General features: G+C 57.9%; 1 protein-coding gene across 2 annotated transcripts in view; it reads left to right on the top strand.

The window, feature by feature from the left end:
• Positions 1-13,507, top strand: part of SCUBE1 (signal peptide, CUB domain and EGF like domain containing 1) — a 96,617-nt gene that overhangs the window by 35,875 nt on the left and 47,235 nt on the right. For both annotated transcript variants that reach the window (XM_036301134.1, XM_036301133.1), the window contains exon 4: positions 10,131-10,265. In XM_036301134.1, the coding sequence (XP_036157027.1) occupies positions 10,131-10,265 (135 nt within the window). The remainder of the gene's footprint in view (positions 1-10,130; positions 10,266-13,507) is intronic.

The raw sequence follows: 13,507 nt of genomic DNA, 5'->3' as shown, positions 1-13,507 counted from the left end.
AGTGACGGAGCTATGCGAGGGTCTGAGGAGAGGCATGCCCTGGGAAGGGAGTGCCGCACACGGGCTGGAAGGGTGAGGTGGGCCGTGGGAGGCATGGCAGTCCTCCCAGTGCTTCAGCCCAGCTGTACCCGCTTTTCCACAAAGCTCCCTGCTGCCCACACTCAGCCCGCCCAAGGGTATTTTTTCCGTTGATTTTTAGAGAGAGTGGAAGGGAGAGAAGAAGGGGGATGAGAGAGAGAGAGAAACATCAAAGTGAGAGAGATACATCAATTGGTTGCCTCCCGCACAGTGCTGGTGCCAGGGATCAAACCTGCAACCCAGGTGTGTGTCTTTAACTGGGAGTTGAACCGGTGGTGCGCAGGGCAGCGCTCTAACCATTGAGCAACCAGCCAGGGCTGTCTGCTGCCTTCTTAAATGTGTAGGCTCTGTTAATACAAGATCATTTCTCAGCCCTGTTGTGACCGTATGAGCCACCCAGGGCCTGTTAACAGGGATTGCAGAGCGGGGGGAGGAACAGGCCAGTTCCCAGCAGCCCTGAGTAAGGAGCCATCATGGGACAGCAGGAGGCACAGGCCAGGGCTGTGCTGGGGGCCTCACGCCCAGGAACTCCCCGGTGGGACTGGTGTGCATGCGGCGGTGCTGGTGGGAAGGAGGAGAGAGTGGGTCCCTGGGAAGCACCACAGCACCCAGGCCAGTGGAAAGGCCTAGGCTTATGTTCAGCCGTTTAGAAGGTGGAAGAAAATGCTGAATTGAATCGGGAAGAATGATGCCCAGAGGTTCTAATTCCACGGCATCCTCCCCGAGGCTGGGAAGTGAATGCTAGGAGTGTCACTTGACCTGGCTGGAGGCCCGTGCCAGCCGGGGCAGCGAGGGCGGCTCCTGGGCCCTCCTGGGCTCCGTGGAGCTCCTCCCAGGCAGTGGGCCGCCCTGCCCGCCCCACCAGCGGGCCCTGGGAAGTAATGGCAGGCAGCTGGGCCTGGTTTATTTCGGAGGCTGCTCATTAAGAATCCTGTCAGAGCACTTCCCTTCTTTTCTTAGAGCTTCTTGCTTTGGTTCCAAGATTTGTTTGTTTGCTTTTCCTCCCTCCCCTCTCTCCAGTCCTCCGTTCTATCCCCATCAAAAGAAATTTGTAACAGCGTCAGCGCCTCCCACACATGTCCCACCAGGATTCACTCACAGCTGGGCTGTCAGGCCCCAGTTCCCATCCTGGCTCTCACTGTCCTATTGGTGACGAGGGCAGGCTCTCCTGAGGCCACGGGTGAGAGCACCCCCACTGGAGAGATGAAAAGAGGGGCTGGTCTTGCTGTAAGTGGCAGGGACAGAGGTCAGCGAAGTGTCATTGGGGAGGTCACCTGCTGTCTCCAAACCCCAGGTAAACTGGGCGCTGCCCAGGTAAACTGGCTTTTCTTCAGCGGGAGGCTGTGCTCCTTGTACAGGGACAGGCGCTGACAACGCGGGAGGAGGCTGTGGGCTTTGCTGACAGACCGAGAGCCCCTGCGTGGTCCACTGGGCACCGCAGCGCCCAGGGTGGTGGTGTTGGAGGGCACCTGTTCCTCCCCTTCCTGACCGCTCCCCACACTTCCCCTGGGTGGGGCTGTGGTCACCCCACGATGGGGCTCACCCCGGGAAAGGCCAGGCAGCAAATCAATGAGCATAGCTCTTCTCTGACCAGCCCTCACTGGCCCCTGACGGGCCCATGGCCTCTGCCGCCCGAGACCCACCCGCGCTTGCTCCCAGCTCTCATCGAAGTCGCCTTCCTGCCTGGATCCTGGAGCTCCAGGGCCTCCCGGGCAGCCCCTCCTGGCCCACGCCGCTCCTCCCTGATGGGATAGGCCAAGAGCAGGATCCGGGGCCACCGCCGCGCCCCTGCCATGTTTTGTAGTTCTGTCAGCCACTCGGTCCATAAACACGGATTGTGTGCCCCCTGCACTGTTTAAGCCCTGGGCTTCCGCGACACGCAGGGACTCGGCGTTTTCCGGGAGATCCCAGGGGATGAAAGTGCCCGGTCCATGGCGGGCGATGTGATGGAGCGACTTGTCCGCTGCTTTAGGCTGCTGGTCAGGGCGAGCATCTCTGAGGAGGTGACAGCTCAGGGCTGAGTGAGGGGAGCCACGCCAAGATCAGGGAAGAACATTCCAGTCGGAACGGAGGTGCAAAGGCCCCGCCCGAGGTGGGAACAAGACCGCTGTGGTGAGAGGACAGCGCAGACACAGGCGGTGTGCTGTGTCGGGGAGCGGAAGGCGGCTGGAGGGGGGTGTAGCAGGTAGTCCCCTGGGGCCTGGTGGGCAGGAGGGGAGTGAGGAAGCCTTTGGCTCGGGCGGGGCGAGCACAGCTGGCTGACACTGGGAGTCACTGCATGGAGCGCGATGGGAGTGGAAGAGGGAGGCCCGTGGGAGGCCACCGGTGACCCCAACAGAAAGGAGGTCCCGGGGTGCAGGTGAGGCGCATCCTCCTCAGGGGTTGTTTGAGGGGGAGCTGCTGGACCAGCTGCTGAGGGAGTGGATGTGGGGAGTGGGGAAGGGAGGTGTCCAGGATGGCCGGCCACCAAGCGTTTTGGCTGAAGCGACTGCGGGCCGTGCTGCCATTGGCTGAGGGTGGAGGGGTGACCAGACTGCTTTGTTCTGTATGGACCATGTTAGGTCTGTCCTGCCTGTGGAACATCCCCGTGCGGTGCCGGGCAGCCACTGCTGTCTGAGTGTGGAGCAGCTCGGCAGGCAGCCTAGAGGTTTGCGCATCATTGGTGGCTCATAAAGCCGTGGCACAGTGGCATCTCCTGGGGCCAGAGCCTGGCAGGAGCCCGGCCTCGCCAGCCTGGCCCCCACAGGTGTCCTGAGCTCCTAGGCAGAGTGCTGCCTGAGGCCGCTTTCAAGGACGTAGGGCCAGGGTTGCAGAGTGAGAGAAAGTGCTCCTGCCAGCCGTGCCCCTGGTAAAGCCTAGTGTCTGGGCTGCACAAGGGACGCTTAGTAAGAAGACAAAGATCCCAGTCTTACTAGTAAAATGGGCAAAGGATTTGAATAGACATTTCTCCAGAGAATGTATATGGATGGACAACGAGCACATGAAAAGATGCTCAATATCGTTAGTTGGAGAAATGCAAATTGAAACCATATGAGATACCACTTCACACCCACTGGAATGGTTATAACCTTGTTAAAACACAAACAATGGAAAATACCGAATGTCAGGGAGGAGGTAGAGAAATTGGAAACCTCTTCTCCTTTGCTGGTGGGACAATAAAATGGTGTGTGGCCACTTTGGGACAGTTTGACAGCCCCCCAAAGTTAAACATAGGATTACCATGTGGCCCAACAGTGTCACCCCTAGCGTATACCAGGAGAATGGAAGCGCAGTCCCAGGAACACAGGTGCAGTGGTCACAGCAGCATTTGTCGTAACAGCTGGAGTGGGAGCAACCCAACTGGTGAGTGGATAAGCTGGCCCGTCCGTACATGGGGAATAGCATCCAGGCATGAAAAGGGAGGGGGCGCTGTCACGTGCTCCAACACGCATGAACCTGAGAGAAATCAGACAGAAAAGGCCCCATTCTGTACGGCGCCATACTTCATAGGAAATGTCCAAAACACGCAAATAGATAGAAAGTAGACTGTTGGGTGCCAGGGGCTGGGGAAGGGGAGAAGTGGGACTGACAATGGGTTCAGGGCTTCCTTTGAGGGTGATGGAATGTTCTGGAATTAGATGACGGTGATGTTTGCACAACCTTGTTAATTTGCTAAAAACCACTGAAATAGAGCCTTGAAGAAAGTGAATTTTATTAAAGAGAGAGATCTCAACAAGAATAAGTGGTTGTGGAAGTAAAAGAGGTAGCACGCGCAGAGCGTGAGAGGGCAGGCTCGTCCCACATGCGTGGCTCTGTGTCCAGCTCTGGACCACTGTGAGGCACTGCTGGGGTCCAACCCCAGCGGGTCCAGGGGTCCCCAAAGGTGTGGATGGAGTCGGCGAAGAAGGAATGACACAGAGACAGCATTCAGTTTATCAGCAGCCTAGCCAGAATCTCTAGCCAGGATCTCCAGCCAAGTTCTGGTCTGGATCTCCAGCGAAGTTCTGCTTAGGATCTCCAGCCAGGTTCTGTGTCCATGTTCTCTTGCTAGGTTCTCCAGCCAGGTTCTGTAGCCATGTTCCCTCGCTAGGTTCTCCAGCCAGGTTCTGTCCAGGTTCTCCAGCCAGGTTCAGTCATCAGGTTCTAGTCAGGTTCTCTTGCCAATTTCTGTAGTCAGGTTCAGTCCAGGATCTTTTGCCATGTTCTCTCCAGCGAAGTTCTTCTGTCTGTAGGTTCTGTGTAGGTTCTGTCTATTCTAAGTTCTGTGTTCTAAGTTCTGTATTCTAAGTTCTGAGTTCTAAGTTCTGTGTTCTAAGTTCTGTGTCTTGCTGTCTTGTTACATCTGTATTTATACCAGTTGATTCAATCCTATCAATCTCTATTACAAAGGTTAGGGTGTTTCTTATCTCCATTCCAGGGAGTAAAGATTATGTAGCTTAAGCATGATTGTTCATAGTTAAAGTGATTAATTACCCACCTGGCACTTAGTTGAGGGGTTTTATTCCCTCCCTAACTTCAGGGGAAAATCCCTAGCTGGGGAAACAACCTTTCTCAGAGAGGAGACCTTGGTTAAAACACATAGTGCCAAGAAGGTGAGCAAACATATTAAGAACAGTATGCCATATATGCCAGGTCCTTTGAAACAGCAAGCATGGACCAGCTCCCGGCAAGGCACCTAATGGGCTGGCCCCCCGGGAAAGGGATGTGGTGGAGAGCAGGCCAGACCTACTGGCAGAGAGATCTTCCAGGGGCTGCAGCTGCTACGCTGCAGGCCGCAGGCTGCGTGAGACTGAGCGTCCCCTGTGGATGCGGCTCGTTGTCACTCTGCCCCCAGGGGGTGCACACCTGGACTCCCTGAGGCATTGTGGCGGCCTTGTGGGCAGTCGCTAACACTCATCCGTGGTATGTGCGTGCCAGGCACTGCGCCAAGTGCTTTACCTCCGCTATTTTCTTTACTTCTCAAAACAACTTCAGCCCAGCCAGTGTGGCTCAGTGGTTGAGCGTCAACCCATGAACCAAGAGGCCACCAGTTCAATTCCCAGTCAGGGCACATGCCCAGGTTGTGGGTTCAATTGCCAGTGGGGGGCATGCGGGAGGCAGCTGATCAGTGTCTCATCAATGTTTCTATCTCTCTCCCTCTCCCTTCTCCTCTCTCTAAAACTAATAAAAACATTTTTGAAAAACACAATTTCAGGTTACTATTACCCCTGTTTTATAGAGAAGGAGACCAAAGCCCAAAATGGGTAAGTGACCTGCTCAGGGTCACACAGCAAGCACTCACTGAATCTTGTACCCCAGCTGCTGTGACTTGAGGGGTAGGTAGCTGTCACAGGGAGGCCGCATGCAGATCCCTGTAAGGAGGAGCTCGGCAGCCAGCTCCCAGTCCTTAGAGATGTTCGATGCTGCTCAGCCATCGCTGGGGGGCCTATGGCAGCAGCTGAGATTGAAGGTGGCCTGGATGAGGGATGGGGTGACCAGACCTTGGGGCCGGCGGACTTCAACAGAGCACTGGCTCCCCGGGGTGGCTCTTGGTATGTGGATGTGAGTGGGAGCTGCTGTTTCTGGAAAGCCGGCCCACCATTCATGTACCTCATCCTACCAGCCTTGAGCTTGGACTCCAGCCCAGCCCGAGGGGCTGTGTCAGATCAGGGCTACAGCGGGAACCCCGGTGACTTCCACACACAGCGACCTGCTGGGGAGTCAGGAGCCCAGAGAAGGCCCAGCTGATGACCAGACCAGGAAGTAGGCAGCTCCCAGGAGACCCAGCCATACCTCGCTCCCGCCTGTGCCAGCACCTCTGACAGCTCGGGGAGTGTCCTGGGTCTGCAGAACCCAGGCCCCGGAGCTCTGAGACCCATGTGCATTTTACCCCAAATCTACTCCATCTGGTTCTCATTTATTTACACTTAAGTCATCAAATGCAATTTTGCAAGCGCCGCTCAATAGCCAAGAGGCTTTTCTGCCTAAGCCTCCCTCCGAAAGGAGCCGGGCCTCAGCCCCAGGGACCAGGAGGCAGCTCTCGGGGTTGGAGGTTGAATTCAGGCCCCGTGCCTCCACCTCTGCCCCTGGGCCCATCATGGGAGCTGGGATGCCAGAGCCAAGCACAGAGCCTGACACACAGTAGACTCTTCGTAGCCAGGAGAATGTGGGTGGGGTCCAGGCAGAACACAGCGTCTCTGTTTCAAATCGTGAAAGGTCCGTGGGAAACACAAAACAGCCGAAGCTGGGTCCAGAAGTAATTTTCAGTTATTATAAATAACTCAAACCTGGATTCTTGGCCCAAAGTAGGACCAACAGCCCCAACAGCCAGCTATTAATAAAAACAAACACCAGCACCTCGGGCCAGAAAGCAAGCCTCCTGGGCAAACCACAGGCCGCCGCCGAGGCCTTTCGGAAGCACAGCAGCCTGCAGCCCATGGGTTGGCTCTGGAGACCCTGCTTGCTGGGAACCAGCCATCCCTGACACAGCCCTGCAGTGGCTGGTGGGGTCCGGCGGCCAGTTTCCGTGAAGGGTGGGCACACTGAGCAGAGGGGGAGGAGTCCCAGCTGAGGGCTGCGTGCCCCACCCCAGCATCAGACCTGTGCTCACACAGGGCACTGCAGGGGGTGGTGGGGAACCCTGGCCCTAGAGCAGTGATGGCGAACCTTTTGAACTCGGTGTGTCAGCATTTTGAAAAACCCTAACTTAACTCTGGTGCCGTGTCACATATAGAAATTTTTTAATATTTACAACCATAGTAAAACAAAGATTTATCTTTTTGATATTTATTTTATATATTTAAATGCCATTTAACAAAGAAAAATCAACCAAAAAAATGAGTTCGCGTGTCATCACTGCCCTAGAGTCATCACCGTGGCCACTGGGATTGGGAGGGAGAGGCTGGAGCAGGGTCCAGGAGAAGCATGTAGACCAGTGGTTCTCAACCTTCCTAATGCTGTGACCCTTTAATACAATTCCTCATGTTGTGGTGACCCCCAATTTCATTGTTACAAATTGAACATAATTAAAGCATAGTGATTAATCACAAAAACAATGTGTGATGATATATGTGTTTTCCAATGGTCTTAGGCAACCCCTGTGAAAGGGTCGTTCGGCCCCCAAAGGGGTCGTGACCCACAGTTTGAGAACCGCTGATGTAGACTGTGGCTGGAGGGAGAGGCCTCAGCCCCAGCCAAGGCTATGCCAGGGCGTGGAGGTGAGACTGACGGGGACTGCGGGAGGGAAAATCAGGAGCCGTGTGGCTGCTTGGATATGGGAAGGCCAGGGGGAGGGCCCTCACAGACCGCTGATCCTCAGACCTGGGTGGGAGCAGAGCAGAGCTGGAGCCAGGTCCCTCTTTTGTCCTCCTGGGCGCCCTAGTCTCCCTTTCTCCCTCCTATCTCCCGCCCTGCCTGGTTGGGCTGAATGAACGCGTGCTCACTGTGCCTGGGCCCTGGGCCTCGGGCTGGGCAGCAGCCCGCAGGAGCGTAGGCCGTCTGCCTTTTATCGAAGACGAAACCAGATGATCTGTTTCTGAGGGTCTCCCAGCTCCACCAGCCGAGGGGCCCCAAGTCAGGAACCAGCCACAGTTCAGCTTTCTCTGCCTTCCCAGCACCCTTGTCTGCATTCACCACCACCACCACCACCACCACCACCACCACCACCACTGGCCATCAGTCCTGGTGGCACAGAGATGCATTTGTGGGTTCAGGGAGGGAGCACATTTACCCAGGGAGGCTGTGGGCAGGGGGTGACCTAGCTGGTCCAGGCAGAGCCCACGCAGGACCCTTACAGAGCAGGGGTCTTCGGGGGCCTTGCTCCTCATTGCATCCTTCTGTTCTTTTGTTGCCAGTTAAAAGGGCTTCCTGAGAGGAGCCTCCTAGGACCCATGGGGCCTCCTTTCTGCTTTGTAGATAAGTCCCTGTGCCAAGGAGCTCTGTGCCTCTGGGAACACTCAGCTGTGGCCGTAAATAAAGATGAGGGACCTCGAGCTGCCAGCGGGGCTCAGAGGAGAGTGCTTTCCTCACCCCAGCTGAGCCCGCCCAGGGATCGTGGCTCATGGAGGAAACAGGCGTGCTCAGTGCACACAGCGGGGGAGCTGTGGAGAGCCCTGACTGAGCCCTGAGTCCCCAGAAGGAACCGGGACTGTGCTGTGCTCCAGTGCACTGGCCGTGTGTGGTAGTGAGCTCCCTGCCCCTGCTGTGTGCACACACGTGTGCGGTTCAGTTCCTCCTGCTGACCTCTGAGCACCCACTCAGCCTGACCCCCCTGTTGGGGGCAGAATAGAAAGGAGACTCAGGTCTGTCCTCAGCTGAGGGGCCTGTCTGCTCAGGAGCTGGACAGCGGGTCTGAGGCCTGCCTCCCCTCTGACAGCTGGTGGCTCCGGCTCTCGGGGCCCCAGTGCCCTCATCTGTGCAGGGGGGTCGGTAGCGCAGCCTGTCCCCCTGGGTTGCTGCAGGGCCCACTGAGTTGATGCTCGCGAGGCCCCATTCCTGACCCATCCGAACGCTCGGGGAATGCTAGCTTCGGGTTGTTACTCACAGGCTGACCAGGACACGTGCCTGGTTAGAACTGTTCATGGCGGGGGCAGACCCCCAGAAGCAGACACCACCAGGGTGTCGGGGGGAGATGCCCCCAGCAAAGGCCACACTGGCCCTGGGCCTTTAGGAGCCACCAGGAAGACTTGGTTGAGTAGAAAAGGGTTTTGGAATAATGCCTCCCTGTCCTTCCCCACTTCCCACCATGTGGCTCCTCTCAGCACGAGCCCCCTTGGCCACTGGAGCTGGAGCAGCGCGGCTTACGGAGTTCAGAGCTCGCCCTCCGCACACTCACCTTTGAGCTCGCCGAGGAGGAATGACCTCCTGCCTCGCAGTCCGCCTCACAGGGAGCCGGGGGAAGTGATCAGTTTCCCGGAGCCCGAGGGGGCCCAGCTGACAGTTCAGTACAGTCCACCCTGCAGATCCCTTACCTGCTTCCAGGAGTAAAAGATGCCCATGTTTAAAAGAACCATGTATAAAGCTCCATGCAGAGGGAGCGTGCATGAGTGTGAGTGTGTGTGTGTGTGTGTGTGTGTGTGTGCGCGCTGGGGGTTGGGGTATTGCCTAGACACGGCCAGTAGCATGTTGCCATTGTGGTTTCATATATTTGCCTGTTACAGTGACAATACAGACATGGCACATTAAGGTTTAAGAAGCCCTTCTTTCATTAAACAAACTGACGGTGTAGGGAGCGATGGCTTTGGTAATTGAAACATGCTGTGCTGGCCAAGACCAGGGCTCCATAAAGACTCTTCCCGCCCGTGGCACCCTTCGTGCCAGCAGCCTCTGGTCACACTGAGTGCCGCCCAGGTCTGTCTCGGGGAGTGGGAAAGCCACCTGGCAGCCTCTGCCCGGTCTCAGCAGCCAGAGGTCAGGGCCTTTTCAAAACCTCCCCGTTCTGTGGGCTTTTGAAATCAATTTGTGAGGCCAAAAGCCTGGGCTTCGGGGAAAGCATGGAGGGCGGGCGGGGGGGGGGTGGGGGCGGGGGATAGCCGGCTGCCCCGTCCTCCAGCCCCTTCCTAGCCGCAAGGTCTGGCGCTGCTGCTGTGAATCTGGGTGTGACTGACGAGGGGACAGGGATTTGGCTGGCAAGGCTGGGCGGGGGGGGGGGGGGGGGGGTGAGTGTAGGCTGCACTGTCTTGGGGTGGGAGGGGCAGCAGTAGTATCGGTGAGAGCCCAGATTTGGGAGTCAGACCACCAGGTTTGACTTCTGCCTCTGTGGAACCTTAGACAGGTGGCTTTGCCTCTCTGCACCTCGGTTTCCTTACCTATTAAATGGGGTCACACCTGGATCTGAGTGACAGGGTTGCTGTGAGGATTAGAGGAGTTAACACAGGTAAGATGCCAGCACACAGGAGAGTCAGGGCCAGCTGGACCACAGCCATGGTAACTGAATCCCTCTGCAGTGACTCCGTGGGATACTGTGTCGTGTGTTTGTGGAGCACTGCCGTGGGGCAGAGTCCTGCCGTGTGCAGCTCGGGGAGCCCTCCCCGTGCAATCTGGGGGAGCTGCTGCACCCTCGCTTCCAGCTCCTCTCCTCTCTTCCTCTCCTGCAGATGTGGACGAGTGTCAGGACAACAATGGCGGCTGCCAGCAGATCTGTGTCAATGCCCTGGGCAGCTACGAGTGTCAGTGCCACAGCGGCTTCTTCCTCAGTGACAACCAGCACACCTGCATCCACCGCTCCAACGGTGAGTCCGCCCCTGCCCACACGCCCCACCCGCCGCAGCGGGCAGCCAGGGCATGGGCCTCGGCTCGGGCTCAGGCCGGGACTTTGGCGGTGACCTGAGTGGCTGTTTTGTGCTCTGGTGCTGGTTCTGCATGGGCTCCTCCCAGCGCCTTCCCTCTGCCCGCTCAGCAGGCCTGTTGGGATTTCTGGTGTTTTTATTTGGAGACAAAGCGGGGCCACACATGGTACATGTGACCAGAGAAACTGTCTTCCTTTCTGGGTTGGGGGCTGGCTGTGGAGGGCCCCATCCTCCTGGTCCCCTTCCCCAAGGGGGGCTTGAGGCCCGAACTGGCTGAGGGACCTTCTCTCAGTCTGTGAGTCGGGCAGCATCCAGGACTGTGGGCTGTGTTTCACCGGGTCACCAGCCCGGGGGCAGTCTTCCTGGTCAGGAGCCTGCTGCCCCCTGGAGGCCAGGTGGATGGCAGCCGGCTGGGGCCAGACAAAGGGACCCGGAAGACTCCGGGCCAGCCTGACTGCAGAGGTAGCCTGGGGACAGCCCGGGCTGGGACAGAGCCTGGCCCCTGCTGATCCCAGCAGGCGAAGATCCTTGGTGGGGACCAGAGTTTGGGCCCAAAGCTGCAGGGCTGTGAGGCGAGACAGGCTGGCGAGAAGCCAGAACCTGTGTGCTCGGCGCAGAGGGGCTTCCAGACGGAGGGAGCAGCACTTGCAAAGGCAGAGACCTGTGTGCTGAGGATGAAGGCAAGGTCCCGGCCTCTGCAGGAGGGGCCGGGGCAGGGGCAGGAGCCGGCCCGCCTGGGCCTGGCCGTCTGAGTGGCCAAGGGAGTAGATGTGCAAGGAGGACAGGCCAGCCCCGCAATGGGCCTGGAGGAGCCTGGCGGGCCCCCCATGAAGCTCAGAACCTCAGCTTCCTCACCCGCAAAATGGCGATGTGTGCTGACCCTAAGGGTCTTTGGGGGATCGACTGGGATCCTAGGTGTAGAGTCCCAGCGACGCTGACGCTGAAGCTGACAGAGGCTCCGACGTGACACTCAGGGGCCCTGGGCAGGATTTTTATCTGAAAGCGGCTCTTCGGAAAGAAAAAGAAACAAAAACAGTTAAAAAGTACACAGCCCAGGGTCATTAATCAGAGCTACTTCGCCGGCTCCTTAGAATCCTTAGTGTTTGTTTAGACGGTTTCCTCAAGGACAGCACGGACCGATAATCCCTAGCAAGGCCACATCCCTAGCAAGGCCACGTCCCCAGCAGGACAGAGGCCGGCCTCGCCATTTCTTGGCCGCTGCTCCCGCCGCCTTGTCCAGATTTCCCCAGCAGCCCACACGGGCGGCTCAGCTTGCCCCTCATAAGACCTCCCAGCTGTGGGGCTCTGAGGTCAGGCTGCCCCAGATGAGGACCCTGGGCCCAAATCAAGTTTTATAAGAAACAGATTTATGGAGGAGAGAGTGAGGGTGGTGGGAGGGGAGTCCTGCTTCCATCAAGGAGGGGTTTATGGGACGATCGCTCTGAGCAGGCTGTGAAGTTCCCGAGGCCAGGCGGCCTGAGCCCCTTCCTCGGCGAGGTTGTGTGGGCTGGTCCTTTGAAGAATGGCTTTCCCACGGGCAAGACCCCGGGTGAAGTGTAAGCACCAAGCACCGCTGTGCGAGGGCTGTCACAAAGCAGACCTCAGCGTCAGCCAGAGAGGTGGGGAGGACGCACGATGAGGTGGCTGTTGCGGGGTCCTGCACAGACTCTGAGCCGAGCCCGCACAGCAGCGTGGCAAGGTGGAGATAGGATGACTTGGTGACAGGTGAGGAGGCCAGAGACTGTCCCATTAGGGAACTGCCCCAGGTTACACGGTAGGAAGCTGGTAGTCAGGATTCCAGCCAGGTCACTAGCTGTGATGCAACGAGGATGTAAGGAAAGAAACAGGGTGGAGAATAGACAGAAACAGGCAGGCGGTAAAGGCCTCTGAGGAAGCCACACGTGAGCTGGAACCAAGTGGCTGGCATCAGTAGCCACAGGAAGAGCTGGGGATCGTGCCAGGCAGGGCGTGTGCAAAGGCCCTGGGGCAGGCATGGCCCAGCTGGTGTGACTAGCAGAACGGAGGGTGGGATGGTGGAGCACAGAGAGCCACGGGGCGAGGAGCCCAGGATGAGGGGAGCTGGGTGGGGCAGGCCCTGCGAGGCTGCTGTACTGAGGCTGGAGTTTGCATTTCATGCAGAGGGAGCCCTGGGAAGCTGGGTGAGCAGAGGTGGGGAACGATGCTGGAGGGGAGAGTAGGGGGGCTCCTACGGGCACTCGGACGCTTCGGGGACTGGGCCGCTGACTGTGCAGTGGAGCCTCAAGCCCGTGCCTCACCCACCCTAAGGCCTGGGTGGCCAGGTCCAGATTTTCATAGAAGCCAGGGATGGAGATTTAACCGGAATTCAGATGTGGGAGCTCAGCATGGGGATTAAAGAAACCTCTTCCCTCGTTAGGATCTTTGTGTGAACCTCCTAATTTTTAAATCTGAGCAATGAATCCATCTACAAAACAGCAGACTTCCTGGATACTTCAGGAAGGACTAGTGGTAGCATTTCTGGGATTCCCACAGGCCGCATGGAAGGTCCGAAGAGACAGGTCAAGTGCACGGGATGTGGGCTGACGGCTCGTTAATCCCGGGGTGGAGATGGGCCTGGATGCCTGGCCTCGTTGCCTCTCCCCTGAGCCTCTGTCTGTCGTGACCATTCCTGCAGCTCCTGTGACTGTGTCTCAGCCACAGTAACGATGGTTAGCGCGCAGAATCAGGGTGGCCCGGGCGCCAAGCCCCAGCTTGCTCTGCACCTAAGTGGCTTCTGATCCCCATGGCTCCTGGGAGGGCTGATGGGTCCAGAGCTGTTTGGCAATTCAGATTCCTCGTCATCTGACTCTTCCTAAGCCCGTCAGCTCTTCAGAGCCTCCCCTGAGCAGGAGGAGCACACAGGCTGGTTTTGATTAGAAGTGGCTGGATGCATGAGAGAGGTCAGGCAGGGTCAGCCAAGGCCCCTGGCTGAGCAGTCAGGCCACAGGGCTCGGCCCTTCAGAGTGGTCCCACTTCCCAGGCGCCAGCACAAACCCTGGCCCAGAGCATGTGGCTCTGGCCAGGCTGGGGTTGGGAGCTTTCGGGTCTCCGCCGTTCTCCATCTCCACTGGCCACGCAGCCTCTGCGTCACTCCTGCCTCTTCGGGCTCCTGGTGTGTAAGTTGGGACCAGTAAGCCCTCCCAGGGGCTGAGAGATCCTTTCGGGGA

The sequence above is a fragment of the Myotis myotis genome, unplaced genomic scaffold (assembly GCF_014108235.1).
Source record: "Myotis myotis isolate mMyoMyo1 unplaced genomic scaffold, mMyoMyo1.p scaffold_m19_p_3, whole genome shotgun sequence".
Classification (NCBI taxonomy): Eukaryota; Metazoa; Chordata; class Mammalia; order Chiroptera; family Vespertilionidae; genus Myotis; species Myotis myotis.
Note: the sequence above shows the minus strand (reverse complement) of the source record. Positions and strands in the feature narration are given on the sequence as shown.